This window comes from Arachis hypogaea, chromosome 4 (assembly GCF_003086295.3).
Source record: "Arachis hypogaea cultivar Tifrunner chromosome 4, arahy.Tifrunner.gnm2.J5K5, whole genome shotgun sequence".
Classification (NCBI taxonomy): Eukaryota; Viridiplantae; Streptophyta; class Magnoliopsida; order Fabales; family Fabaceae; genus Arachis; species Arachis hypogaea.
In genome coordinates, this window is record NC_092039.1 from 124,258,362 (window position 1) to 124,285,553 (window position 27,192).

The following is a 27,192-nucleotide window of genomic DNA, read 5'->3' on the forward strand; positions in this document are numbered from 1 at the left end:
CATACAATACACACAGAACTTCAACTCATTTTATTATTGTAACATTTTTCTGGTTAATATAAACGACACGTTTTGTACATCAGTTCAGCTTTTTTTTTTCTTTTTTATTAATCCGTTATGTAATTAAGCATTATTAGATATCAGACAAAGCTTTTCTTCATTGGAATCGAATGCTGAAGTCAAATTAATTAAAGATAACATAAATCATCATCTTATTTTTATAGTATCTTAGTGTAGTGGTTTTATTTAATTCATATATATACATATGGATAAAATGCTATTTAGATTTCGATATTTGAACCAAATTCTAATTTAGTCAATAACGTTTTAAATATTTTATTTTAATTTTAAAAAAATTAAAATAAATTTAATATTATTCTACAGTTAAATTTGACATGAATAATTAATATATTTAAAAGTTAATATAACGTTCGATTTTAAAAGTCCTACTTAAATGAGTAGTTTTTAGATACACATTGTATTTATCATATGTCTTCCATTCGAGAGTAGTTTTTGAATTTTAAAGAACTATATAAAAGATCGAGTTATTTACATGAAAAATAACATTTCATGTAAGATAACTGAGATAAATTCAATCAGATTGAACAATTAAGATAGATCCACCAGAATTTTAGAAGGTGTTTAATATGTTCAGAATTTGAAGAAAAATCTCATTTTTCTTGGGCCATAGAATCAAGTAGTCTAGTGATAAAAATAAAAAGTGAAATTCTTACAGCAAATTTTAGAGCATTGGTGGTGATGAAAGGCACATGAAAAAACTTGTATTACTATCAAAGTAATTTGGTTGTTAGAACAATAACAACAGTGACAACAATAATTTCTAGTGGCAATAAAGATGCAGAAGCAATAAAATTGTGGCATAGGCATTTGGGACATGCTGGTGAGAAAGCCTTGTAAACTCTAATTAAATAGGGACTGCTTAAAAACGTTAAATCTTGTAAATTGGAATTTTGTAAGCATTGTTTGATGGAAACAAAAAAAAAAAGAGATTTGAAACTATGATTCATGATACTCAATGTATTTATGGGTTTTTGTTGATGATATGATTAACGAGTAGTATGAGTCTTCATTTTTGTACTAGCAACATTTGCATTACGAGGAGTTTTTTCTTTGTTCTTCAGTTTTAGACAATTTTTCTTTCAGTGTCCTTTCTCACGACACAAAGCACACTCGTCTTTGGAAACTTTGGCTTTTGACTTTGATCTATCTTTTCTACTTTTTGTTTGGTGTTTCTGATGTCATCTCACCACCAGTGCTTTATCTACTACCGTCTGTTTGTTTAGCTTCTTTTTCTATTGTTTTAATTCAAGTTGCACCTATCATATATCTCACATTTTAAAATGGTTCTTGGACTTTAAAGAACAAAAAAGATGAGATTGTTTACATGAAAAATATTATTCCACATAAGACAGCTGAAATAGGTTCAATCAAGTTGAGGAATCAAGATAGATCCACCAGAATATTAGAGGATGTTCGATACATGTCGAGTTTAAAGAAGAATCTCATTTCTCTTAGGGACATAGAATCAAGTGGGATAGTAGTAAAAATATAAAAGGAAATTCTTACAGCAAAATATGGAGCATTGGTGGTGATGAAAGACATCCGAAAACACTTTCTTTAATGGAATTCTCTTTACATAGTCAGTCAACACTTTAATGCTTCACTACTGGAGAAAATATATCATTATAGTCGACTCTTTTCTTCTTAGCATAGTCTTTGGCTACCAATCTTGACTTGTATCAAATGTCATTTTTATAAGAAAATTCTTATTTCTTTGTAAACACCCATTACATGCAATTGCCTTCTTGTTCTTTGGTAGTTGTGCGAACTGTCAAGTGTTGTTCTTTTGAAGAGATTTTATCTCTTCTTCCATGACTTCCTTCCACCTTTCATTTCTTGAGCTTTGAATGACTTCTTGAAAATTGGATAGAACTTCTTCATATACGAGAAGTGCATATGCCACTATATTGACAAATTGTGTAGGTTTACAAGTTTCTCGTCTTAGTCAGCTAACTGCAATTGATTTTGACTGCAGCAAAAAACTTTCAGGTGATTCATTCGTTTCAACTGGCTCCACTTGAGTCATACGGGTTCAGTTGGTGTGCTTTTAAGTGGGCTAACATTTAGCTACTCAAACTCAACCTTCTTCAATATATACTCCATTTTTTGTGAACTACTATCAGTGTCGTCTTTTTTTGCCCTCAACATGGTGGATTCATCAAATGTACATTCCTGCTAACTGTGATCTTTTTTGTTTTTGGACATTAAAGACAATATCCTTTCACTCCAAAAATAAATCTCATAAAGAGTCATAGTCAATTGCAGGTTTTCTAGAACAAACTTCTAATGGTGTTTTACCATTGTTCGCAGATGATGACAAGCGGTTAACAAGATGTTGTGCATATCTCACAGTTTTTGCCTAAAATTGTCTGCCTAATCCAGCATCAGATAACATGCACTGAGCTTTCTCTATTAATGTCTTATTCATGCACTCTACCACTGTAAAATCTTGCAAAATACTAAATAATTAATTAACAATTAATAAATAAATTAAATGAGAAAGAGATTATATGATTGAACGATGAGATTGAGTTGATCGAGAGGATAATGGAAATAGGATTATATGATTGAATGATGAGATTGAAATGATTCGAGAGGATAATGAGAAGGAGATGATATGATTTAATGAGGAGATTGAATTGATTCGAGAGGATAATAAGAATGAGTTTGATTGATATTTGAGCTTCTGGGGTAGACGCAAGGATTGTGGTTTTGTCTCGCTTGCTTTCAATCGGTATTTAAGCTTCCGGAGTGAATGCAAGGATTGTGATTTTGTCTCGCTTGCTCTCGGTTTATAATTGAGTTTTTTGGTTGGAGGTGAGGATGGTGGTTTCATCCCACTCACGGAAAGGCAAGTTGAGGATGAAGAATTCACTCTCTTGTATTTTGAGGAATGTGAGAAAGGTGGTAGGACACTCATCCCCCGATTTATTCCCTGCATTCTCGTTAATTGTGTTTTTAGGGATGTAGGAAGGTGGTAGGGCACTAATCCCTCGATGTTTGAAAGTGGTAGGACACTAATCTTCTCGATATTTTCTCCCACACTTTCTCTCTGTCTGTAAGATAGTAGGGCACTAATCCCTCGATCTATATGGAACGGTTTCACCAGGGGAAGGTGGTAGGGTACTAACCCCCTGATAAGATTCTCTTTGGTGTTTGTCTCTAGAGGAAGGTGCTAAGCCATGCTCCCCCGATTATATGCCTTCTAGAGATGCGCAGCAGAGAGACAATATCCGGGTTAGCTACCGGATATGTTGGGTTTGGCTGTATAACCGACAGATGAGCTCATTGGCCATAGGACAGACATACATCATTTGTATTTGTGTGTATTGATTGGGTGTGCATTGTGTATTTGCCTTGTCTTCTTGATTAAATGTACGTACATGCTACTCAACCTAATTATTTTATTTGTTCTCTCTACTTGTGTATTCCTTGTATTGTTTTGTATGTGTTTGAACAAACGAGAGGTATCTTATGCTGGTGTCAGTTGATGCTGAAGGCTGTTCTTAATGAGATGATAATAATTAAATGAGTGGATGATGAAACTGAATACTAATTGATATGTGAACTCCCTGGGTAGATGCAGTGGTCTGTCTCACTCCCTCCGGGTTGAGAATTTGAGAGTACTAGTATAACTGATGTAACATCCTCCCTGAGGTATTACAATCTCTAAAATAAAATGTGTATATATAATAGCAGAAAGAATATAATAGACTATGAGCATTGAAAAATAGGTAAAACAAAATCGCAAAACTAAAAGCGCAATGCTCCGGAAACAGAATGACTTGTGTATAAAGAAAACTATAACTATCGAATATAAGATAATAAAAGTAGGAATAGAGAGCCAAAGATACAAAATAACAAGCTCCTAACTCAGCCCGCGAAGTCAAGGCTAGCCGGAGAATATTTACACGTATAAATATACATATCCAAAATCCAAATGTACATAAACAAAATCATGCTTCTCTATAAACCTCTAAGAGGATCAAAACAAATAAGTTATACGGAGAGAAAGCTAACTACACATATATATACATCACTGCACAATAAAATAACCTAGTAACCACTTCACCTCAGGGGCCCAGACGCCTAACGAGATGTCTCTCGACCTGCATCTGAAAAATAACAACATAGTATGTAATGAGAACCGGAGGTTTTCAGTATGGTAAAGGTGTCACACACATAATAAATAAGGTCTTGGGAATGCCAGAGGCAATCCTAGAATGCTGACACTCAGATTATAGAACTTAAAATATTAAAAAGAAGCCATAAAAGGTGGTTTACTAAGAATATCTGAACCTAACTTAACTTAATTCTAAATCTAAGTCATGTACTGCCATCCCTCCATACCTCCATCTCCGTCAGTATTTCACAGACAAGTAAACAGATAAAGGCAAGCACGAGAAGGTTACAAGTACAGCAGGCAACAAGTATACATTTAGCATGACAAATACACTTAGGCGCACCCAGTTAATGCATAAACAAGTAATTCAAGTAGTATGCATATGATGCATGCCTGTCCTATGACTGATGAGGCTCATCTGTCAGTTATCCAGCCAACCCGACAAGTCCGAAAGCTTTAGACTGTCCCTCAACGTGCATCCCCAAGAGTCTATGCATATCTTTTTCTCGAATAATCAATATTGCTCAATGGGGGCTAACATTCCCGGGAATTTATAGTGCCCGGTCACCCTTACTTCATAGGGTCAACAGAGTATCGAGCTTTCAACCTGGTAGACGTGGTGGCAAACCACGGTACTTTATCTAGGGAATCTCGTATCTCAGATCATTTAATCATTCAAGCCAAGTTTCATACATGATCATTCATTTGATTATCAAGTCAAGTATCAGACATGATCATCCGTAACATTTCATAATCAATTCATCACTTTTCAGCTTACTTCACCTCCAACTCATCTCCATTTCCTAACTTCATCTGATTATCAGGTGTAATACTACTATTCATGACTAAAGGAATAAAAATAGAGGTTTAGAGGTTTGAAATATAGTTTAGAATGTTAAAAATCATGTTTGCTGAAATAGGGGCTACGCGTGAGCGTGGCTCACGCGTGCGCGTGGGGTGTGTGAAGCTGCAGCTCGCACGCGTCCCTTTGTCATGCGTATGCGTGGGTGAAAATTCCATGTCACGCGTGCGCATGGGTCGCGTACGCGTGGACATGCTTAATACCCCTTACGCGTGCGCTTAGCATCAGTCACGTACGCATTGTCAAAATCCCATGCCACGCGTCGCGTGGACGTACGTTCTCTTGAAAAAACACAAATTTCAGTAGCAGAGCTGCAGAACCACAAGAAAACTTCTTGCATTATCACATTCAAATTACATATTCCGCTTCAAAATTTCTGACGGGCATAACTCAATAGTTTTAAATCATTTTTCTTCCTTTCTTGAAACGGCATAAACTTCATGACCCCAATTTTCATTTAAAATAAGTTGAAATCAATTTGGGGTTTCGGAAGCCAAGTTATAGCCCGCCGAAGTTCAGTCCAAAACCAAAGTGCAACAAATCTCAAAACCTCATTTTCAACTCAAAAATTCCATTTTATACACTTCCAAACTTACCAAATTAACATTACATTCCCTTCCTCATTACCGTAGCAATCATCACCAAAATCATAGTCCAAATCACCACTAATTCATCAAGCATTATCAACTATAAAGTCACATTCTCAAATCCATCATCATCAAGCTATTTACTTCTCACAAATGTCAAATCAAATCAACTAATTAACAAATTGCTAAGCAATAATTACATGCACATTCGTTCCAGCCTATCCTATGGTCAACTAGCCTAAGTTTTTACAGAATCTTACATATTAAATGCAAGAAACTTAAACCATACTTTGCCCGATTTTCACGTAACGATCAAGGCAATTTATCCAACACAGACACAGCAACTCAAAATTCAATAAACAATAGACTCAGCTTCCTCCAAGTTCCAATATTCATAATTTCAAGCTCTAATTATTTATTCACAACCTAATACACATTTATAACACATATATACCCAATTTAATACTCAAAGCTCAAATTCAATGAAATTAAAATAGAATTATCGTATCCTCAGCTTACCCAAGTTCCACATAAACAAGAGTGAATGTTTTCCTCAAACTAATTGGATCCTAAAACTTCAAAAAGCAAGGACTTTCAATACCCATACCATACTTTCAAGAATTGGGGGAAATGAGTGGCTGAGAGTATTTAATAACTTACCTATGAAATTGTTCTGATAGAAACGTAGAGTTCGACGCGGTGAATGCGTGGCCGCAAACGGTGTGGCGATCGGAGCTCGGACGGAGGAGTTACAGCGTTTTGAAATCACCGTAAAAGGTTTCGACGATCTTCTCTTCTCCTTCCCCTATTTGCTTCAGCGCTGAATGTTGCTGAAATGGGGAGGATGAGGAGGCTGGGTTCATTTAATAGGTTGGTTCGGTTGGACCGACGGTCCAATTTGGGTCTGGTTCAATCGGTTTGACTCGTTCAGTCCAATTTTCGGACAGTTTTCTTCGAAATTAGTGTCAAAATTCTCGTTTCAATGAGCTCTATCCTAATTTAATATAGTATTCACATTTCTGATCTTCTTTATTAAAAACTAATTATCTACTAATTTAACAGGGTTTACAAGTGAGAACCCATATTGAGACTGTTGAGATTTACTAAGACTATTGAGACTGAATGTTGTTATTAATAATTGTTAGAGACTATAAAACTAGAAGGGTTAAATACTGAAATGAATAATCCTGACATTGAAAGAGATGATGATTTAATGAGGAAAAAATGAGATTTAAAGACCACTACTATAGTTGAGATTTAGTTTACCTACCTTGAATCGAATTGGTAAGAACCCTAGACTTGAACCTTGAATGATTGGAGATTAAGATTACCTAACGAGTTCATGTGGTTATACATTGTTTCGATTTGGAATTATTGCCCTGCTGAAAATTCCGTAAAGGATGATGTTCTCACCCGTTTTAGGAATGATTACATTTCAGATGTAGGTTCCAGCGTTTCTCAGAGGTTTATCGGAAGGACAGCGAAAAAGACCTTTTATTCTGCTTTAATTTTAGACTCTCTCCTTCTTTTGGAAACTCTTATATTATGCTCTTGTTTTAAAGACTTGCCTTTAAGGGCTTATAATGTATTTTGGAGATATAGGTTATGTATATCTAACTGTTTTACTGTTGTAACTCTAGCTGGTCTAATTTTTACGAGTCGAGACTAGATGATACTCTTATATATACTTATATATGTTTCTTTACTATTATTTTTCTGTCGAGCTTTTGATTATCTATGTTCCCGACGCACTTATGTTTACTTTCGAGTGTGAACAATTGACGAATTGTCTTTCATTCGAGTTTTAAATTTTTCTACAGGCGTCTAGTATAATATTCCTTTTCATATATATATACCAATTTTAGTCGTAACACCAAACCATACTTAAATTATGACTTAAACATAAGACAATGAATAGTAGGATGTTACAACAATCCCATTCTATTATGATGCATTTCATTCTAACTGTAAAGTACTGTATAATTCCATAATTCTAACAAAATTTTGGATTGGATCACTTTTGTATTTTCCACCATTGTCTGATCAAAATTAATTTGCTAATAGATTCAAATTTGACTTCACAAAACTCTCGTCAAAACAAAGGTTCATACAAAATTAACCATATTAGTTAATATTCAAAATCATCTCCAAAATATTATCTTTATAAATTCTCCATTGTGTCAAATATCTTTAAAATAAATTTAGTTCAAAACTCAACTTTAAACTCTAATATCCCTTATTAAGATTTTAGACGGTGACTAGAGTGCACACAAGAGCTAACGAAAGCAGAATTTAGCAGAATTTGACACAAGAGGAATTAACGTGGTTCAACTTAAAGTCTACATCCACGAACAAAAACGATAAATGAATATTTTACTATAAAATATATCAAAGATACAAATAGGTGACAACACGACAATACCTAAATCAAAATCTCTAGTGAAATACCAAATAGATGATCAAAATTTAAATAAACATAAATCTTAAATACATCCAAAATACTTATCAGTATTAAATCAAATGGTGTATAGTCTCAACTTTTAAGAGAAGTAAATAAGAACAGATATTTTTGACAAAAAACAAAGAGAAGACACACAAGACTGACAAAAATCTTCTCTAACCACAGAGAGACCAACAAATAAACTTGGTATACAAAATACAAATGTCGAAGAATTCTAAAATTCTAACTAAAGAGTTCTTACACCCAATGGGTCTCTAACTCTATGGACTACATTATAGAATGCTTGATTATGAAACATCAAACCCTAAGCCTTTATATATGCACCAATGAAGCCACCAAACATACAAAAATATGAACACAAATTGTATTCATACAAGTCTCCAATATAAATACAACCAAGTCACTGAACATACATACCTACCAAACACACACATGTATGTGAATACAAAATTTCAATTTCGTACCTTCACATCCAAAATTATTATGCATGTTCAAACATCTTAACCATTTGATCAAACTTTAAACAAATTTTTGATGGTCTTCCCTCAAAACTCTACCAATGTATGTAACCAAAATTTGATCACCATACATGCAAAATTGATTTTGATTTTCTTCACAAAAACTTTAGACACCATGTCACAGTGTCTAGGGAGATTCCAAAGTTCTACGGCGAAGAGAACCTCGCCACCATTAAGAAGTTATTGGGAGGGTCATTGTTGCATCCTAGCTTTTCACGCATGTTGGAGTAAATTCAAGTCGGTGCTTAATTGTGAGCACAATAATGTACACACAGAACTTCAACTCATTTTATTATTTGTAACCTTACCTTGTATGGTTATCAATGAATCAATATATTTTCCATTTTTAACTATTTTGTTGCTTTCATTTAGAATTAATACAACGGTTTTGCTAAGTAAACAATGACTTTTGTAAACAATAAATTATCTTTTAAATCTTAACATTAGGATAACCATTCGCACACCTAGTGAATTGAACATCCATCCATTGTTAACTGTGTATAAGTAAATCGAATAAAAAAATAACCATCCAATTAAGAATAATCAATATAGTCATCTGCATACATATTGAATTGAACATCCGACATATTTATTGTTCACATTGCTTAATATTCTCATTGTCTCGTTATACTTGTCCTTAATACAATAGAAGGTGATATATATTCTCCTAAGATTTTCCACATCTTTTGTTGACTATTATTATATGTTGTTCGCGGGTAATAATGGATCACATGAACTTTTTCCTACCATATGATGAATGATGATGATGATGAATGAAATGTCTCAGCCACGTGAGACGCAAGGCTTCTTTAATTTACTTGTGTTGGTGTCAGAAAGAGTAAAATCTATCTTCTTCCTTGTGCAGTTGTGAATGACCCAAACAATAAACAGAACAGTACATAACAACAGTTTGTGGCTATTTTAATTTAATTTTCTAGCCCTAGCTGTAAAGTTTAGAACAAAATTATGCAAACAAAATAAAGTGTGATGATTGAAGTCAAAACCATATTTGATGCTGATAAATAGAATTATAGAAGTTGACTAGAAGCAAATAGAAAAGGAAAATGATGGTACAAATGGAATATGATGATCAAAACTTACAAGAACAAGGACGTTTCAGTGGAAGCAATTGGAATTGCGTGTTTGCCTGCTGTTTATGTAAGTGAAGAGACAAGGTTGGATTTAGTAAGATTCCACTATTAAGGGGACCACCTCCCATACTCCATTCACAAAAAAAGGAAAAAAAAGAAGAGAAAAATGTACTCGGATACAAGTTATACAATCCATAATAAAAAGTATAATTTATAAGTAAAGTTGTTATGATATACATCAGAAAAGTCACAACACTTTTCTTCTATTCTGTACATTTTTTTCAGTTTGTACTGTAAACATCTTTTTATATTGAGATATAACATTGTTAATAATAAAATTGTAACTTTAAAAGTTGTACAAAGGAAGTAGTATGGAAACCCTTAGATTAAACATGTCTTCAAAAGCTATGTTGAAAACTTTGTTGATAGGGAAACTAAATAGTCCATGCTTGGTTACTATTTTCACATTTTAATTTTGATATTGGCTTCACAATAATATTTCTAGTCTTATTGGAGTCTGGTGTGTTTCACTATAATTTGAAATTAGCTTTTACAAATCTGACCCTCTAATTTGTAAAATCTCAAATTTCTGTCTTCATAAAATTGAACCATCAGATTTCTTTAGAAATTTTGTTACTACTCAAATTTAAAGGTCTAATTTGTTAATTAAAATAAAAAATTCTATATTAGAAAAAAATATACCGACTAACCATTAGTGGATAACACAATCTTTCTCCACATCTAAAAAATTCAGCCGTTATTATTTTCCTTGGGTTCCAAAATCCTTTTTGTAGCACCAGGTATCTGAAAATCCAAACTTATTTAATGAGTCAATGGCCAAAGAAATGGATTTGGGCTCCGTAGTTTTCCACTTTTTCTTATTAAATTTGTGTTCGCTTTTAGGTCAGATGCACAATTTGGGTTCACGTACATTTTTGGGCTTAGGCCCCGATTTCTTACAAAAATAAAAAAGAATGCTCAATAAAAAAGTTCATTTGTTTTTCTGGGATTAAGTTCCCATTTTTGTACCACGTACCTTTACAAAATATATGGAAGTCCAAGAGAAAAGAAAATTGGCAAAAAATTTGGCTACGTTGTAAGAGAAAATGTGACAAAAAAAGATGTCCGACCCAATCCATGAACAAAAACACAAAGAAAGCAATAAGGATAAGAAAGAGACATAAAAGAGACTTTAAAGAGGAAAACACACGAATTAAAAGTGTCACATACAAATGACATTTCTCCAATTATACTAGTCTTCTCAATCTAAAATAATATACTAGATAATATATACACTTAGAATAAAACTGAATCATCAAATAGACAAATCCACACTGCCAATCAAAGTCATTGCTGGAACTCTATCCTATCTATATCGTATGCACTCATCATCAAGATGTGATATATAATTATGTATCTTGAGAATAATATCTCAAATTAATTTTTAAATAATATTTAGTTGGAAATTTTTGTTTCTAATAATATCTCAACTTGTTTGACTTTTGAGTTCTGAAAGCCGACGCAAAAAGTTCTGCTTAGGAGCGCAAAAATCCACTATGAGACATTGAAAGTAACGTCAAATTGGTAAAATTACTAATAATAGGATTGATTGAACCCATTACTCATATCGATTTTTTTTTTTACATATTGGTATAATTTTGGTGTAATACTTAATCATTGAATTTTATAGTATTTTTTAAAATTGTGGGAACAGTACAATACGCCCCCCTTGTATTTTTAAAATACAAGGAGGGCGTATTGTCAATACAAGAGGGGCGTATTGTACTGTTCCCACAATTTCGAAAAACACCATAAAATCCAATAATTAAGTATTACACCCAAATTTTTTCAATATATAAAAAAATTAACCAGTCATATCAAATCATAAAAATAAAAAACATTTTGTTAACGAGGACTTTTAAGTTTTAACATATATTTTTTAAAATATTTAAATAGCAAAGTTTAATGGTCCCATCTATATTTAAATATTTTTATTCATAAAATTTAATTAAATTAATTTAAATTCAACAAAATCACTAACATAATATATACATAAATCATACATTTCTTCTTTTTTATATTATCTCTTTTTCGTTACGTATTTTTTTATTTCTTTTTTTTATTATTGATGTTATTACAATATTTTTTAATTTTTTTGTTTTATTTTTTCTTCTATTTTTTTTGTTAATAAAAAGATAAAATATAAAAATTACAAAAAGATGGAACAAAAAAGAAAATATAAAGTAAAAGAAGAAGATGGTGATGGTGAAGGCGAAAAAGAAAAGGAGAGTCTTGAATTATACAAAATTTATTAAAAAATAATACCAAAATTTTTTAACCGTAATACAGAAAATTTCTTAAGTTTGATACAGAAATTTTTTACCGTGACACATGTTTTTATTAAGAGAATGAAATAAGAATAACTATGAAAAGGTAAAATAAGAAGGAGAAGATAAAGAAAAAGAAAATGATAACGAAAAAGAAAATGAGGAGGAGAAAAAGCTTTGAATTGTGCAAAATCTATCCAAAAAATAATACCAAAACTTTTTAAGCGTGACACATGAAATTTTTTAATTTTGACACAAGAATTTCTTTGCCGTGACATAAGAAATTTCTTAACCAATTAAAAATTATCAGAAACAAAAATAACACTGAAATTTTTTAACCATGACACAATAAACTTTTTAACTGTGACACATAAAATTTCTTAATAAACTAAAAATTATGAGAAAAATTTTAACTTGTGTTTATTTGAAAACTTTTTGTGTCATTCATTAAAATTTTTTATGCCATTTTTAAGTAAAAGATGTGTTATTTTATTATTAAATTGATTGAGTAGTATTGAACTCATATCTAAAAGTGGTCATTTTTGTGTTATTTATAATAAATTGTTGTATTTTTTAGTTTCAAATATATTTAAATATATTTTGTTGGTTGAGTGAGTTAAGATTTTTAAATTTGTGATTTTTTAATTTTTTTTATGTTATTTACTAAAAATTTCTGTATCATTTTTAATTAAATAATATATTTTTGTTATCACTAAATTGATTGTGTGATTTTGAACTAATATATAAGAAATTTAGTTATTCTTGTGTCATTTGTAATAATTTGACATATTTTTTGAATTTAAAATATATTTAAATGTATTTTGTTGATTGAGTGAGTTAAAATTTTAAAATTATAATATTTTAAAAATTTCTTGTAATTTTTATAAAAAATTTCTATGTCATTTATAACTAAATGACGTGCCTTTATTATTATTAAACTAATAGTGTGATATTAAACAAAAAATAAAAAACAAACGATGATGTTGATGGTGATGATGTGTTAATGAAGAGGAAGAAGAGAAAAAAGATGAAAAAAAAGAATAATAAAAAGAAAAAAATGCGCATAAATATTTTTTTTAATTTGAATATTCACACAGTTTAAATGTATTAAAATATTTAAAACTTAATATTAATTAAATTTCTCCCATTTCACGTAAGTATAATACTATTTGTTTAAAAGTTAGGCTTAAGATTGAAGTTTTGGAATGTTGATCGACCAGTTTCTATTTGTCTAGATGTGTGGGAGTTAAGCTGGTCCAAAATGGCGTTCAACAATAGCAAGTAACCTAATCTTGATCATTCAAAACATACAAGAGAACAAATACCATTAAATTAAGATGGTGTGAGAATATCAACGCCTTTGTCGGCCAAAAAAAAAAAAAAAAAAACTATTGATTGATACAATGATATGTGAAATTTGAAAAGTTGACAATAACCATTCAGTGAACTCTGTTTCAAATTATAGGGAACTAAACTTCAAGTAATGCAATAAAATAATGTCATTGTAAACAATCAAATCTTATTGAAAATCAAACTCAATGTTGCACTGTAACAGAAAAAAAAAAGTGAAAAAAAAAATGATTTTGGACTTCCATAAATAACAGAAATTTAAAACTTGTTACAGGAAAAAATAAAATCAAATCGAAAAAGAAGATTTCAATGCTTTTTTTTCCCTTGGACAGAGCAAAAATGATCCTGTCCAAGAATTGTTCTTCATCTGCTATGAATCCACCACAAGAGATTAGTATATGAGTTACCATCATCAAACCCCTTCAACATCCTAATGTTGTTCAATGCATTTTCCTTATCATAAATCCCCTGCAATGCATAGGTAAAACCCTTCCAACCTTCTACATTTGTTTTACCCTTCAAAGAAGGTAAAGTCCATTCAACAAGCTCCTTAGCATAAACACCATCAGAGAACAAAGGTTCAGTGATTGGCAACAATGGCAGCACTTGTATGCTAAGCCTACAATATCTACAATCCGCTGAAGCCCACCATAGCTTAGTGTCCCTCTTATTAGACCACAGAATCCCAACAATTCTATTATCTTTTGAGAAATCTTGTTCATACAAATTGTCCTCAGATTTCACATGCCACCATGTTTGTGCAGCTTGGATCTCCAATGCTAAGAGGGTTGATCCGGTATCAAAAAGGCGCGAGTCGTCGAACGCTAGCCCCATCAATGCTGCTGCATAGTATGCATTCACAGCTTCACTAGTACTCTCTTGATTTCTTCCATCTTCGAATTCGGTCACTCCTGAAGCCCAAGAATGCAGAATGTAGAGATCAAACATCCTCAACCGAGGATAATTAGCATTGAATCTTGGCCCCAAGTTCAAGAAATCATTGACAAGTGAATAGGCTTGTGGCTTGTACTCTTGTCCCCAATCAGGATCAATCTTTGCAAGAACAGAAATTCCATAAATGAAGTATCCTATATGGTAATGGTGATCATTATAAACACCAAAACCAAAATCACCACCTGAATCATTAGACCCTTGTAGTGTAACAAGTCCACCCCATTTTCTCTCATACAGAAAGCCATTCCCTTTGAGTGTTCCTTTCAACCAAGGCTCAATGGTTTCCTTTAGGAACTTGGCAATTTTGGGAATCACAATGGGATAAGACACTTCTTCTGCTATTAGTGCCATTCTTGCAGCTCTACCAACCAGCTTCCCATAGAAATATGATGAAGTTGTGTTCAAATTTGAGGAATTCAGCTCCTTAACATCTTTGTTAAGTGCTGAAACAATCTCCTTGTATGAACCTTTTTCCACACCTTTGATTGAATGCCATGTTACAGGAACATTCTGAGCTTCCAAAACCCATGAGTCACCAACAACACCAACAAGATCTCCATCAATGCTTCTGTACTTGAAACCATTCAGAACAGTAACATTATTATTGTTCTGTTTGAGAAGCTTGAGATGAAGAGGGTGAGCCAGCATTAGAAGCTCCCCGGATCTCCTCGTCTGCCATTTATACACAACCCTGAAATGCTTCTTGATATCTGCATCACCAGACACAGGGTAACAAGAACTGAACCTGTCAAGTATTTCACCACAGTTTGAACCGTTGTTGTTAGATTCATCAGGCAATGCTGCAACTCTAATGATTCCATAGAACGGATTCGACAAAATCTTAGAGCCTTTGTTGTACAATGCTATTGGAGAAGATGTATAAAAGATCCACGTCTGATTGTTGTTGAGCTTAAGAGTGTACTTGGTTTTGTCATCATTGGAAGGAAACAAGGAAACAATGGAGTGTGGTGTTGTAATAGAGAGACTAGTTGGTTTTGTAAGAGAAGCGGTTATAAAGGGACTTCCTTTAAGAAGAAAGAACCTTAGATTGGAAGAGGGTATGTCTAAAGTGACACCAAGATCACTATAAGATGAGATTACATGATCTTTTTTTGTTGGGGCGGTTGTTTTTTGAGTAGAAGAAGAGATGGTGATGTCAGGGACAAAAACCTGGTACAACATGGCAGCAGAGAATAAGAGAAAAGGGTAAGAGACAGAAAGAGAAGAGTTAGAGGATTTGATGAGGTAAGGGTGGAAGTACTCATGTTGGTCACCGTTTTTGAGAACAAAGTTTTGGAAGAAAGAGTTGGTTGGGAGTGGAGATTGAAGGAGGTTTTGGGAGAAGAATGTTGATGGATCTGGTAGGACTGTGGACTGAACTTCTGGGAAGAGGAATGGTGGAGAAGAAGGCATTTTTAGTGGTGGTGGTGGGTGGCGGCGAAGGAAGAGAAGAGAGGGTGATTATTGGTGAATGGTGGTGATGATGGTGACAATGACAAATAAAGTTGAGTGGTGAGGAGTTTTTTATATGAAAGAATTGAGGAATAAGATAAACAATTGATTGGGATTTAGGAGAGTAATTAAATGCTAGATATTGACTACTTGACAAGGATTAATTGTGAATTTGTGATGCATGGTAAAGGCCTAAATTAAGGGAAACACTATTTTATACATATATAAGTAGAAATAATTGATTTCAAAATTTTATACATATATAAGTATAAATTTAATTAAATGATTCTAAATTTTTTTTATTACGATTAGTATATTTGTATTAATAGTGAATTTTAAAACTAAAGGTTACTCTTTAAAATATTTGTATTATACAGTATTTTAGTATTAAAAGAAATTATAAAACCTTTTTTGCTTTAATTTAAAGGTGTATTATAACGCTTTATTCAATTACTATGTATTTTAATTAGAATTTAATTTTAATATACTGCTTGTATAAAAAAATTTAAACACATCAAATTACATTCTGTTATAGGAAAAATAACAATTTTTCATTAATGACGTAAATAATTATTTAAAAGATGAATTTATTATTATGCACATTATTTTTTAACAAAAATGAATTTATAGATACTAAAATGAAAACAATAGTGAAAATACAGAAATATTATTATATCTATCATGTTATATTTTAAAATATTTGGAGTAAAAAACTAGCTAAACTAAAATATGAATTACATATACGGCTTTTTATATAAAATATAAATAATTTAGTTATTTTGTATTTTAAGAACATATTTGAAGAGGATAATAATAGAAACATATGATTTTTTTTGACGCATTCAATGTATTAAAAAATAAAAAATATATTTTTAATACATTATTTTCTTTTATGATATTCTTATACATGATTTGTAGGAAGCACTTGTTGAAAATACCTCACTTTATTACTCAACAAGAAGGCTGAATTTGCAGCCAACTCCTTTGTCAGTTTCTTCACACACATGATATAGATGACCGTTAGACTAATCACTTTGTAAAAGACTATTAAAAGTACTATATATTATTTGAGACTAAAATAAATATGTTAACAAATTGAATTATTGAAGCGACGTTACTTAGCAAGTAACAAGCGAAGGTTTGAAGAAGGAACATGTATTTGACTTTATGCTAATAGTGCCAAGTTATTCTTAGAGACGAATATACTTAATTAGGGGATTGGTATGTATATTCAATTATTCATAACAATTAGGGTAGACCTAATTAAATTTGATTTTACAAATATATTTTCGATATACATTACTTGAGTAAGAAAAGTTTTATATGTATTGCTAAAATAAAGCACCGTACCTTACAATGATGTGTGTAGATCCAAAAGGGAATATAAGTCAATAAAGGTAATAATTATTGCGCGCCAACCATATATACACATTCAAAATATAATTAAAACGTGATAGCTTCAATTTGATATACTTTTCCAAAATTGAGCATAATAATTCAAGGTAAGCAATAATTAGACGGTGCGTAATAAGAGAAAGAATTTACATAGGATTTAGTGAGGCAAACAATTTGTAGAGCTGTTCAAGGAAATCTTTTATATTGGCGAAGTTAATAGGCATGATAGGGAAAAAAAAGCTAAAAGATTCTCTTTCCAAATAAACCCATTTGTGAATCCCATTTAATTTTGATAGGAAAAAAAATATTGAACAAATGTACTGAGTACAATACTTATTTGGTGCTATTAAGTTGATAGAAAAAAATTTTTTTTTAGTATATTTAACAAATTTTTAATAATAAAATAAAAATATTAAAAAATAAAAATTTATTTTTTTAATTATTGTTCTTGCCTGATTGTGGCCGAACTATAGGTCGTTCCCGAGCAGTGGGAGGCCGAGTTTATCCTCGAGTTGCAGTGTTCCACCACTAGCCAGCGGAGCCAAAGGAACAAGGGGGGAAATACCTGCAAAAGTACTCCGACGCTCAAGTCAGTTTAGAAGAGTTATTCTTAGAAGTTAACGGGTCAAGAAAGGTCTACCTTTACCGATTCTTCTTGATTGCTTTTTATAACCGAGATACTGTAACAGTCATATTCCTTAACTTACCGTTTAAGGTGTAACCGATGTAACTGATCATAAGGTTGTTTATTGCCATAAACTCGGCGTAATGGATTCGTCGGTTATCAAAGTATTCGCCGAGTTATAACTCGTAACCGACGTATAACGGTCGTATCACAGCCCCCAAGCTTAGCCTGGACGTAGATAGGGCAGGTTGAGCTTTGAATTTTGACTTGACCGAGTTATAGCTCGGCGTAAGGAGCCCCCAGTTCAACTTGACGTATCGAGTGGGGTGCATTTATTATAGCATAGGAGAAGTTACCTGAACAGTTAATGATGATGCCTGTCTTTTCAATGCAGGTGCAAGTTCCAAAGTGGCATTTATGCCATTGAAAGTGGGTTTGAACGGACGGTCAAGATTTAAACTTTGTAAATGAAAACGTTTTCTTAAATGAGTGGCTAGGAAGTGATGTTGAGTTACTTTCGTGTGAGGGGTTAAAGTTTCTAGTCTCTTTGTCTTCTGCAGGGGGTCTTAAAGAATGAGTAAAAGAGGTTAGAAATTCTACTCTCTTACTTCTTTTCCTTTCTGTTATTCCTTCGTCTGATAGAGAAAATGAGTGATACGAAGGTGAAGTTACTGCCTAAGGTAGAAGACGATGGATCGTATGGGTGGGTTGGTGAGGATGTGAAAATAAGGGCCTCTCTGTTTTTCGATGAAGAAAGCGTTAAAGAGATATCCTTAGAAAAAATAACGAGGCCCGGTTTTCACATTGAATTGGTTCCATGCAACCGTACGGATCAGGTTTATCATCGAAAAAGGGATTTTGAAAGTTTTTATTTGTATAGCTGTATTCTTGAGGAGTTGTTTGTGAAATTACCGTTTACAAAGTTTGAATGTAATATATTGAAGCAGATGAACTGTGCTCCGTCTCAGGTTCATCCTAACGGATGGGCTTTTATAAAGTGTTTTGAAGTTTTAATGGAATTTTTAGGGATTGAACCTGAGGTAGAGCTGTTCTTCTCACTTTTCCAGGCAAAAGGTGTTTGGAAGGGCCTTTGGGTAAACCTGAACAGTACGCCTGGTTTTGCTGTTTTTAAATTGTACAAGTCTTCTTTCAAAGACTTTAAAGAAATGTTTTTTAAAGTGAGATCAGTAGAAAAAGAATTTCCGTTCTATTTGGACGAGCATCTCGGCGAACAGTTTCCCCTTTACTGGTGTTGTCATCCTAATCATATATTGGGTCCCGAATTGATTTCGCCGCGGAATGAATGTATTATAAATTTTTTAATGGAGATGGTTGATCGGGGTGGGTTGATATCTGTATCAAACTTGTTGCCTTGGGAGGAAAATAGGGCTTCGGTAGTGGAATATTTGGGTAAGGTTTTATTTATTATCTGTTTTGCATTGAACTCTAATTGCTAAGGGTTTGTTTTGTTGTTTTTAGGTGGAAGATATCCTGGAGTTTCTGCATCGAGTATGAGAGCTCGTTTTAAGTTAAAAAACTTTGAAGGGTCTTCCTCTAACCCGGAAAAGGTGGAAGGGGAGGTTGAGGTGAATCAACCGATTCCGAAGAAGAAGGGAATTGTGTTTAAGAAGAGAAAGTCCGAGAACTTAGAGGAGGGGAAGAAAACGATTGAGCTTGACGAGTTGGCGAGTTTTATTGTTAAGCAAGAAAAACTCCACTCTTTTGAGCAAGAGGGTGATGGTTCGTCACTGTGGGACAGGAATTTCCCTTTTAACGTTGTGGCGGACGAGGTTGTGCAGTCTGCTTCTGACGTTACTCGTATTGATGAAGTCGGAGATCTTGGTATAGACCAATTTATGCAGGTTAGCTGTGGCTGTTTGGTTATACTGTTTTTTTTTTTTTTGAAAAAATTAATTGGGTTTGTACTACTATAGGTTTTGGGCTTTCGGTTGGCCAGCATTGGTCGAAGTCAGGAAAAGAGGCATAGGAAGATGTTACAATGCGCTTCTGAAAGCACAGAGCTAAAGGGTCAGCTTGAAATGAAAGAAATTAAGCTTGGCGAGCTTGAGAAGGAGTTGTCTGATATGAAAGAGAAATTGAAGGTTGAAAAGGAAGAGCATGAGAGTGTTACTGAGGCTTTAGAGAAGAAAAAAGGTGAATTGAGTACGATGAGTGAAAAAATTGTTGAAGTTACAATGAAGCTGAAGGAGATGGAATCGAGTCGAGAAGCTGATATCCTAGATGCCTTTGCAGAAGGTTTTGAACGTGCGGTACTTCAGGCTAAGTTTCTGTTTCCTGGAAACGATTTTACTGCCATGGATCCGAGTAAAGTGGTTCGGAATGGTGAATTAGTTGATGATGAAGATGGGGCTGAAGAGGGCGACGATAATTTAGCTGACTAAGATATTAGGCTGTATTTTGAACTATCTTTTTTGTTGTTTGTTTAAAAAAGGAACGACTTTATTTTGTAAGGCTGTTTGAATAGTCGTTTTAATGACTCTGGTTTTGATATTGTTTGCCTTGTGATTGATATATCTGTTAAATTAGGATATGGTTAGTCCTAATTTTGTTTATCCCTATATTAGGGTCTGATTAATCTGATATGCTGTTTTAGATTTTTTCAGCGGCTGTTTGCGCATGAGTTATCAATGCGACTTTAGGTTCGATTGATGGCGTATACATGTGTATATATGTTGTATGAAATGAAGATAAATTATGTGCTGTGATATTATGTGTAGATATGTATAAGAGAGCAAATTTTATTTAGTGCAGTACCTTTACAATTGGGATAGGTAAGCTAGCCTCGTTAAAACCTTCTTGAGCAAAACCCTATATGGGAAAAATCTCAAGGTAGGAAAAAGAGTACTAGCGTGCTGCACTTTGCTAGCTGTAGTATTTCTTCAAGGAACTAACATTCCAAGTGCTAGGTAGCTTTGTTCCATCTAGTTCTTCTAGATGATATGCACCTTTACCGATCACTTGATGTATTCTGTATGGTCCGTCCCATGTTGCAGCGAGCTTGCCATGGGAAGGTGGTTTACGTGCTACTTCAGTTTTCCATAATACCAAATCGCCTTGGCGAAATGATCTTGGTCTGACAGTCTTGTTATGACGTTGAGCTATTCGTTGTTGTAATGCCTTCTGCCGAGTTGTTGCCATAGTGCGGACTTCTTCAACCAAGTCAAGCTCGGCTCGGCGGGCTTCATCATGGGCTTCATGCCGTGTTCTTAAGGAGCTTTGTGATATCTCAACCGGAATCATTGCATCCGAACCATACACCAAACGAAATGGTGTTTCCTTTGTTGTTGAATGCACCGAGGTATTGTATCCCCATAAGATCTCCGGAACAAGCTCGGCCCAAAGGCCTTTAGCGTTGTCGAGTTTCTTCCTTAGAGCTTGGAGGAGGACCTTGTTGGCAGCTTCTGCTAAACCATTTGATTGAGGATGTTCTACTGAAGAAAAATGTTGTTTAACTTTTAAATTCTGCAAAAAAGTCTGAAAATTATGGTCTATGAACTGGCGACCATTATCAGTTACAATATGTTGAGGTATACCAAATCTGCAGATTATATGTTGCCAAACAAATGATATCATTTGTACCGATGTAATTCTGGCTAGAGGTTGAGCTTCAATCCATTTGGAAAAGTAATCGATTGCCACAACTAAAAATTTTACCTGTTTGGGTGCCGTGGGGAAAGGTCCGAGGATATCAATTCCCCATTTATGAAATGGCCAGCTTACCGTTGACTGGTGTAGTTCTTCGGCTGGAGTATTAAGTATCGGGGCGTGCTTTTGGCAGTGTTCACAAGTTCGAACTTTTTTCTGGCTGTCTTCCCATATGGTCGGCCAGTAAAAACCTGCACGGAGAATTTTGCGTGCTAAGCTTCTGGCGCCTGAGTGTATTCCGCAGATGCCCTCGTGAACTTCGGCTAGGGCTATTTCGGCCTCCGATCTGTCTAAGCATTTTAATAATGGTCGAGAGTAGCCTCGCCTGTATAATTCGTCATTCAACAATGTAAAAAAAAGATGCTTGTCGTTTAAACTTTTTAATGTCTTTTACTTCTAGCGGAAGTTTAGCATTTTTGAGATATTGGATGTATGGCTTTTGCCAAGAATCCTCGGATTGAAGGTTGCCGATCATATTTATGCTCGGCTCCTGTAAAGTTGACTGTAAAAGCGAAGCATTATGTGACTGACTGGTAGCTAACTTAGATAGTATATCTGCCCTGTGATTCTGATCTCTTTCTATGTGGGTAATCTCGATTTTGGAAAAACGAGTAATCAGTTTATTGACAATTTCAAGATATTTTAGTAGGATAGTGTCTTTTGTCTGAAAATGCTGATTTACTTGTTGAACGACTAACAAAGAATCACAATAAACGTGTAAGTTAATGACTTGTAATTCAATTGCTAACCTGAGCCCTGCAATGAGGGCTTCGTATTCGGCCTGATTGTTACTGGCTTTGAAGGAAAACCGAAGAGAATGTTCGAATATAACTCCCTCAGGGTTTTCCAAAAGTATCCCTGCACCGGCTCCTTGTGGGTTTGATGCTCCATCAACGAATAGCACCCATTTTTCGCAATCCTCATTTTGGGTGGGTCCTGTAAATTCAGCAACAAAGTCAGCTAAATACTGTGACTTTATAGACGACCTAGGTTGATAATGGATATCGAACTCTGAGAGTTCGATGGACCATTTGATCAACCGTCCGGCAAGCTCGGGTCTGGCGAGTATTTGGCGTAATGGCTGAGACGTCCTAACATTGATCGTGTGACTTTGAAAATAGGGACGAAGCCTTCTTGCTGAAAAAACGAGGGCGTAAGCCAGTTTTTCTAACTTCGGGTAACGAAGCTCGGCGTTCTGGAGTGATTTGCTCACAAAGTAGACTGGCTGTTGAGTCTTATTGTTTTCTGCAACAAGGACAGCACTAACTGATATATCAGTGATAGACAAATACAAATATAAGGGCTCACCGACTTTGGGCTTTTGTAAAACAGGTGGTTTAGAAAGGAATTGCTTTAAGCTTTGAAATGCCAATTCACAGTTTTCATCCCAGTGAAAAGCTGTGTTTTTTCGTAAACAGTGGAAAAAACTCGCCGATTTAGATGCTAAACATGGCAAGAATCGGGATAGTGCTGCTAGTCGTCCTGTCAGTCTCTGCACTTCCTTTATGTTTGTGGGACTGCTCATATCTAGAATCGCCTGACATTTCTCCGGGTTGGCCTCGATTCCTCGGCTGGTCAGAATAAATCCGAGGAATTTTCCACCTTGGACACCAAAGGCACATTTTTCTGGATTAAGTCTCATGTTGTAAACTCGGATCTGACCGAATATCTCAGTAAGATCGCCTACATGGCTCTCTCCGATCTTTGTCTTAGCGACCGTGTCGTCAACATAGACCTCTAGGTTTCTGCCGATCTGTTGGTTGAAGACTTTATTCATCAGCCGTTGGTATGTTGCTCCTGCATTCTTTAAGCCAAAGGGCATGACGTTATAGCAATAGTTACCATATTCAGTAATAAAAGCGGTTTTTTCTTGGTCTGATTGATGCATAAAGATCTGGTTGTAGCCAGAATATGCATCCATGAAACTCAATGTACCATAACCACAAGAGTTATCTACTAAAGTATCAATTGAAGGTAAAGGATATGCGTCCTTTGGACATGCTTTGTTTAAGTCAGTGAAATCAACACACAGACGCCATTTACCGTTATGATTTTTTACCATTACGATGTTGGCTAGCCAAGTTGTGAATCTGATTTCTCGTATGAAGTTTGCATCTATTAGCTTTTTAGCCTCGTCCATGGATGCCAGTCTTTTTTCTGTGCCGAGATTTCTTTTTTTCTGGGCTACTGGTCGGGCTGTCAGATTAATGGCGAGCTTATGCGTAATGACAGAAGGGTTAATTCCTGGCATGTCCCCTGAGGTCCAGGCAAATAGGTCGGCATGCCATCGCAAGAAGTTGATCAGTTTGTCTTTCTCTTCGCCCTTCATAGATGCGCCAATAAAGGTAAATTTGGTTGGATCATCTGTCAAGGTAAGCTTTATCAGCTCTTCATTTGGTAGAAGGCGATCTTGAAGGTCGGCTCGAAGATCCAGCTCGGTAAGCATTGGCCGTTCTGCGCCTATGGAATTTACACGTCTGTCACTATTTCTCTTGATGGGCTTTAAGCTAGTGTTGTAACAGTGCCGAGCATCTTGTAGGTCGCCATGGACGATGGCCACCGTATCATCCTGCAGAGGAAACTTGATACAAAGATGGACAGTGGATACAATTGCGGCAAAACTGTTTAAAAAGGGTCGCCCTAAAATAAGGTTGTAAGGGCTGAAACTGTCAACCACCAAGTATTGAATATCTTGTGTTCTAGATGCAGGTTGTTCACCCAATGTGGTTTGCAACCATACTGAACCCATGACTGGGACTCGCTCTCTTGAGAAGCCGACCAAGTCTCCTACAGATGGTTGCAGAATGTTAGTACTTAATTTCATTTTTTCAAATGTAGTAAAGAATAAAACGTCGGCGCTGCTGCCTGGGTCCAGCAGTACTTTCCGAACTATTAAATCGCCCAGCTGGATGGAGATGACGACAGGGTCATCGAGATTAGTGTCATGAGCATGATAATCGGTTGGAGAAAACGTTATCTCAGGTGCTTTTTGTGTCAGCTGAGGATTGTTAGTCGTATCCGCCAGGGCGAGCATTGCTCTGTATGTGCGTTTTCGTGCAGAGCTTGTGTGTCCTCCTCCCGCATAGCCCCCGGAAATGCAATTAATTACGCCCCTGGGTTGAGCAGGAACTTTCTCCTTGTCTTTTGATGGAGTTGCTACCGAGGATGGTTCCGCGGCAGAAGTGGATCTCTTTTGCATGTGACCTGCAATGAATTTGTCAAGGTGCCCCTGTCTCGCCAAACGTTCAAGGAGATCTTTGGCGATCACGCATTCATCGGTTGTATGACCGAACTTCTGATGGAACGTACAATACTTGGATTTATCAACATTTTTTGGTTCTGGATAACTCCCGGCTTTCCGTGGAGGTTTGATCAGCTTGGAATTTAATATCTCCTTGATAATGTCGTCTCGTTTGGTGTTGAACTGTGTGTATGACTCGTATCGGGGTACTGGCTTGAAGTTCTTTCTACTTTCGCGGGGCCTCTCGTCGTCTTTGGTGGTTGCCGACTTTTCTGACTTCCGAGCTTGACGGAGTTCTTCGATGTCTATCTGTCCTTTGGCCTTCTCACGGAACTCGGCCAGGGTCCTTGGTTTAGCTACCGCGATAGCTTCCTGAAATTTTCCTGGGCGGAGCCCACTCTTGATGGCATGTAGGTGGACCTCAGGATGAAGGTCGGGGATCCTCATTGCTATCTTCGTAAAACGGGTGATGTAGTCCTTCAGGCTTTCTTGAGGGCCTTGTTTAACAGTCGTCAAATAGTCCGAGTCATGTAGATAAATAGCGGATGCTGCAAAATGATCCTCAAATTGCTTTGCCAGTTCCTGAAATCGGGAAATAGAATCTGCAGGTAAAGAGCAAAACCAGTCAAGTGCAGGGCCATCTAAAAAGGAAGGAAAACAACGGCATAAAATAGGATCAGATGCACCGTTAACAATCATAATTGATCGAAATTTCTTGATGTGTTGCTTTGGATCTCCCAATCCATCATAAGGAGTTAACGTTGCTGGTAAAGTAAACTGCCTAGGTAGCTGGAAATTCATGATATCCGCCGTAAATGGTCCTGTGGAGTTGTCAAGGTCGTCCCTATCGGTTTCGGCTCTTTTTTCGCTATCATGCGGACCGCCGCCTTCCTCATCCTGAGGTGTCTCCGAAACATGTGTGCGGTGTTCATCGTCATTATTCCGCTCATTATGATCGTTACCATGTTCAAGGCGGGCGTTGATTAATTGCTCGATCTGTTGTTGCATCCGTTGATTCTCGTTTCTCATGTGCTCGTTTGCCTCAGCCATGCGCTGGTTTGCCTGCTGAAGCTCAGTCACCATACGAAGGAGCTCGGATGGGGTGGGAGGAGGTGCGTCAGCCATTGTTAACCGTTGAGGTATTTTGGGGCCTGAGAGAAGAAACTTCAAGCTTCGGGCCCCACGGTGGGCGCCAAATGTTCTTGCCTGATTGTGGCCGAACTATAGGTCGTTCCCGAGCAGTGGGAGGCCGAGCTTATCCTCGAGTTGCAGTGTTCCACCACCAGCCAGCGGAGCCAAAGGAACAAGGGGAGAAGTACCTGCAAAAGTACTCTGACGCTCAAGTCAGTTTAGAAGAGTTATTCTTAGAAGTTAACGGGTCAAGAAAGGTCTACCTTTACCGATTCTTCTTGATTGCTTTTTATAACCGAGATACTGTAACAGTCATATTCCTTAACTTACCGTTTAAGGTGTAACCGATGTAACTGATCATAAGGTTGTTTATTGCCATAAACTCGGCGTAATGGATTCGTCGGTTATCAAGGTATTCGCCGAATTATAACTCGTAACCGACGTATAACGGTCGTATCAATTATAATTTATAATTTTTTAAAAATATTTTTTTAAAAAATATTTTTTATATTATAAATAAATAAAAATTATTTTTATATTATTATATTTAAATATAATTGATAAATAAAAAAATTATATAAGATATCAGAATAAACATTTATTTTTATTTTTTTAAATTAAATTTTTTTTAAAAAGCTCACCTAATCAAATCCATAGTTTAATTTTCCCATTAAAAGAATTATGTATGTGATGATGGATGATTATGGTGAGATGTTCGACTTGTATTCAGAACTATTTTTGTTCTCTCTAGAGGGCCACGTGGGTACATTCTTTTATAACAAAAATCCAAAAGGCCTGCTCTGTCAGAAATATTGAAATAATGGAGAATTTGATTTATGTCTGAATTGTATTTTTCAAGTTTCCAAGATAAGATTCATAGAATATAATATATGATCATATCACCTGTATTTATTTTTATTTTATTTTCTTGCTGTCTTGATCATAGATACGTTGATACAAGTTTCAATTATGTTGAATATTCTTATTAGAAAAGTATATCACAATAAAGAATAAAATAAATGTGTTATGATTCAAATATAGGTTTATGACTTAATTTGTATTAAGTTTATGTTTTATTTTTATCATTTTATAATTCAACCAATTAGGTACAATTATGACTTCGACAACTTTTTGTTGGAATTATAACTATATATAACTATTTCTACTACTAATATTCATATTAAAATATAGCTTCCTCTTCTTTTTTTTTTTTTAATATCATAACTAGTACTATTAAAGAATCTAAAATGAAATAACTACCTTCGGTTTTATTTACACTAAATTTTGATAATTTTTTTTAACTTTGTCTATTTTAATTATTTTTAGGT

General features: G+C 34.9%; 2 protein-coding genes and 1 long non-coding RNA gene across 3 annotated transcripts; all 3 read right to left on the reverse strand.

Annotated features, from left to right (window-relative positions):
- Positions 1–3,853: 3,853 nt before the first annotated feature.
- On the reverse strand, positions 3,854–6,490 carry LOC140184365 (uncharacterized). The gene is made up of 2 exons (XR_011880821.1): positions 6,314–6,490; positions 3,854–4,196 (listed from the first exon to the last, which is right to left on the reverse strand). It is a non-coding gene; the product is annotated as an uncharacterized lncRNA (long non-coding RNA).
- Positions 6,491–13,547: 7,057 nt separating this feature from the next.
- LOC112797872 (glucan endo-1,3-beta-D-glucosidase) lies at positions 13,548–15,984 on the reverse strand. Its single transcript, XM_025840982.3, has one exon. It carries the CDS (start codon positions 15,765–15,767, stop codon positions 13,764–13,766), a length of 2,004 nt encoding a protein of 667 aa, XP_025696767.1. The 5' UTR covers positions 15,768–15,984; the 3' UTR covers positions 13,548–13,763.
- Positions 15,985–20,709: 4,725 nt separating this feature from the next.
- LOC140184262 (uncharacterized) lies at positions 20,710–25,858 on the reverse strand. The gene is made up of 2 exons (XM_072234587.1): positions 22,242–25,858; positions 20,710–21,385 (listed from the first exon to the last, which is right to left on the reverse strand). The coding sequence occupies exons 1-2, from the start codon at positions 25,856–25,858 to the stop codon at positions 20,710–20,712; spliced, it is 4,293 nt and encodes a 1,430-aa protein (XP_072090688.1).
- Positions 25,859–27,192: the final 1,334 nt, after the last annotated feature.

Excerpts from the sequence above, each read along its gene's own strand:
- LOC112797872 (XM_025840982.3), bottom strand. The coding sequence starts at position 15,767 with ATGCCTTCTTCTCCACCATTCCTCTTCCCAGAAGTTCAGTCCACAGTC.
- LOC140184262 (XM_072234587.1), bottom strand. The coding sequence starts at position 25,858 with ATGGCTGACGCACCTCCTCCCACCCCATCCGAGCTCCTTCGTATGGTG. Across the intron at positions 21,386-22,241 it reads GCCCTCATTGCAGGGCTCAG|ATTTGGTATACCTCAACATA; the intron begins GTTAGCAATTGA and ends TATAATCTGCAG.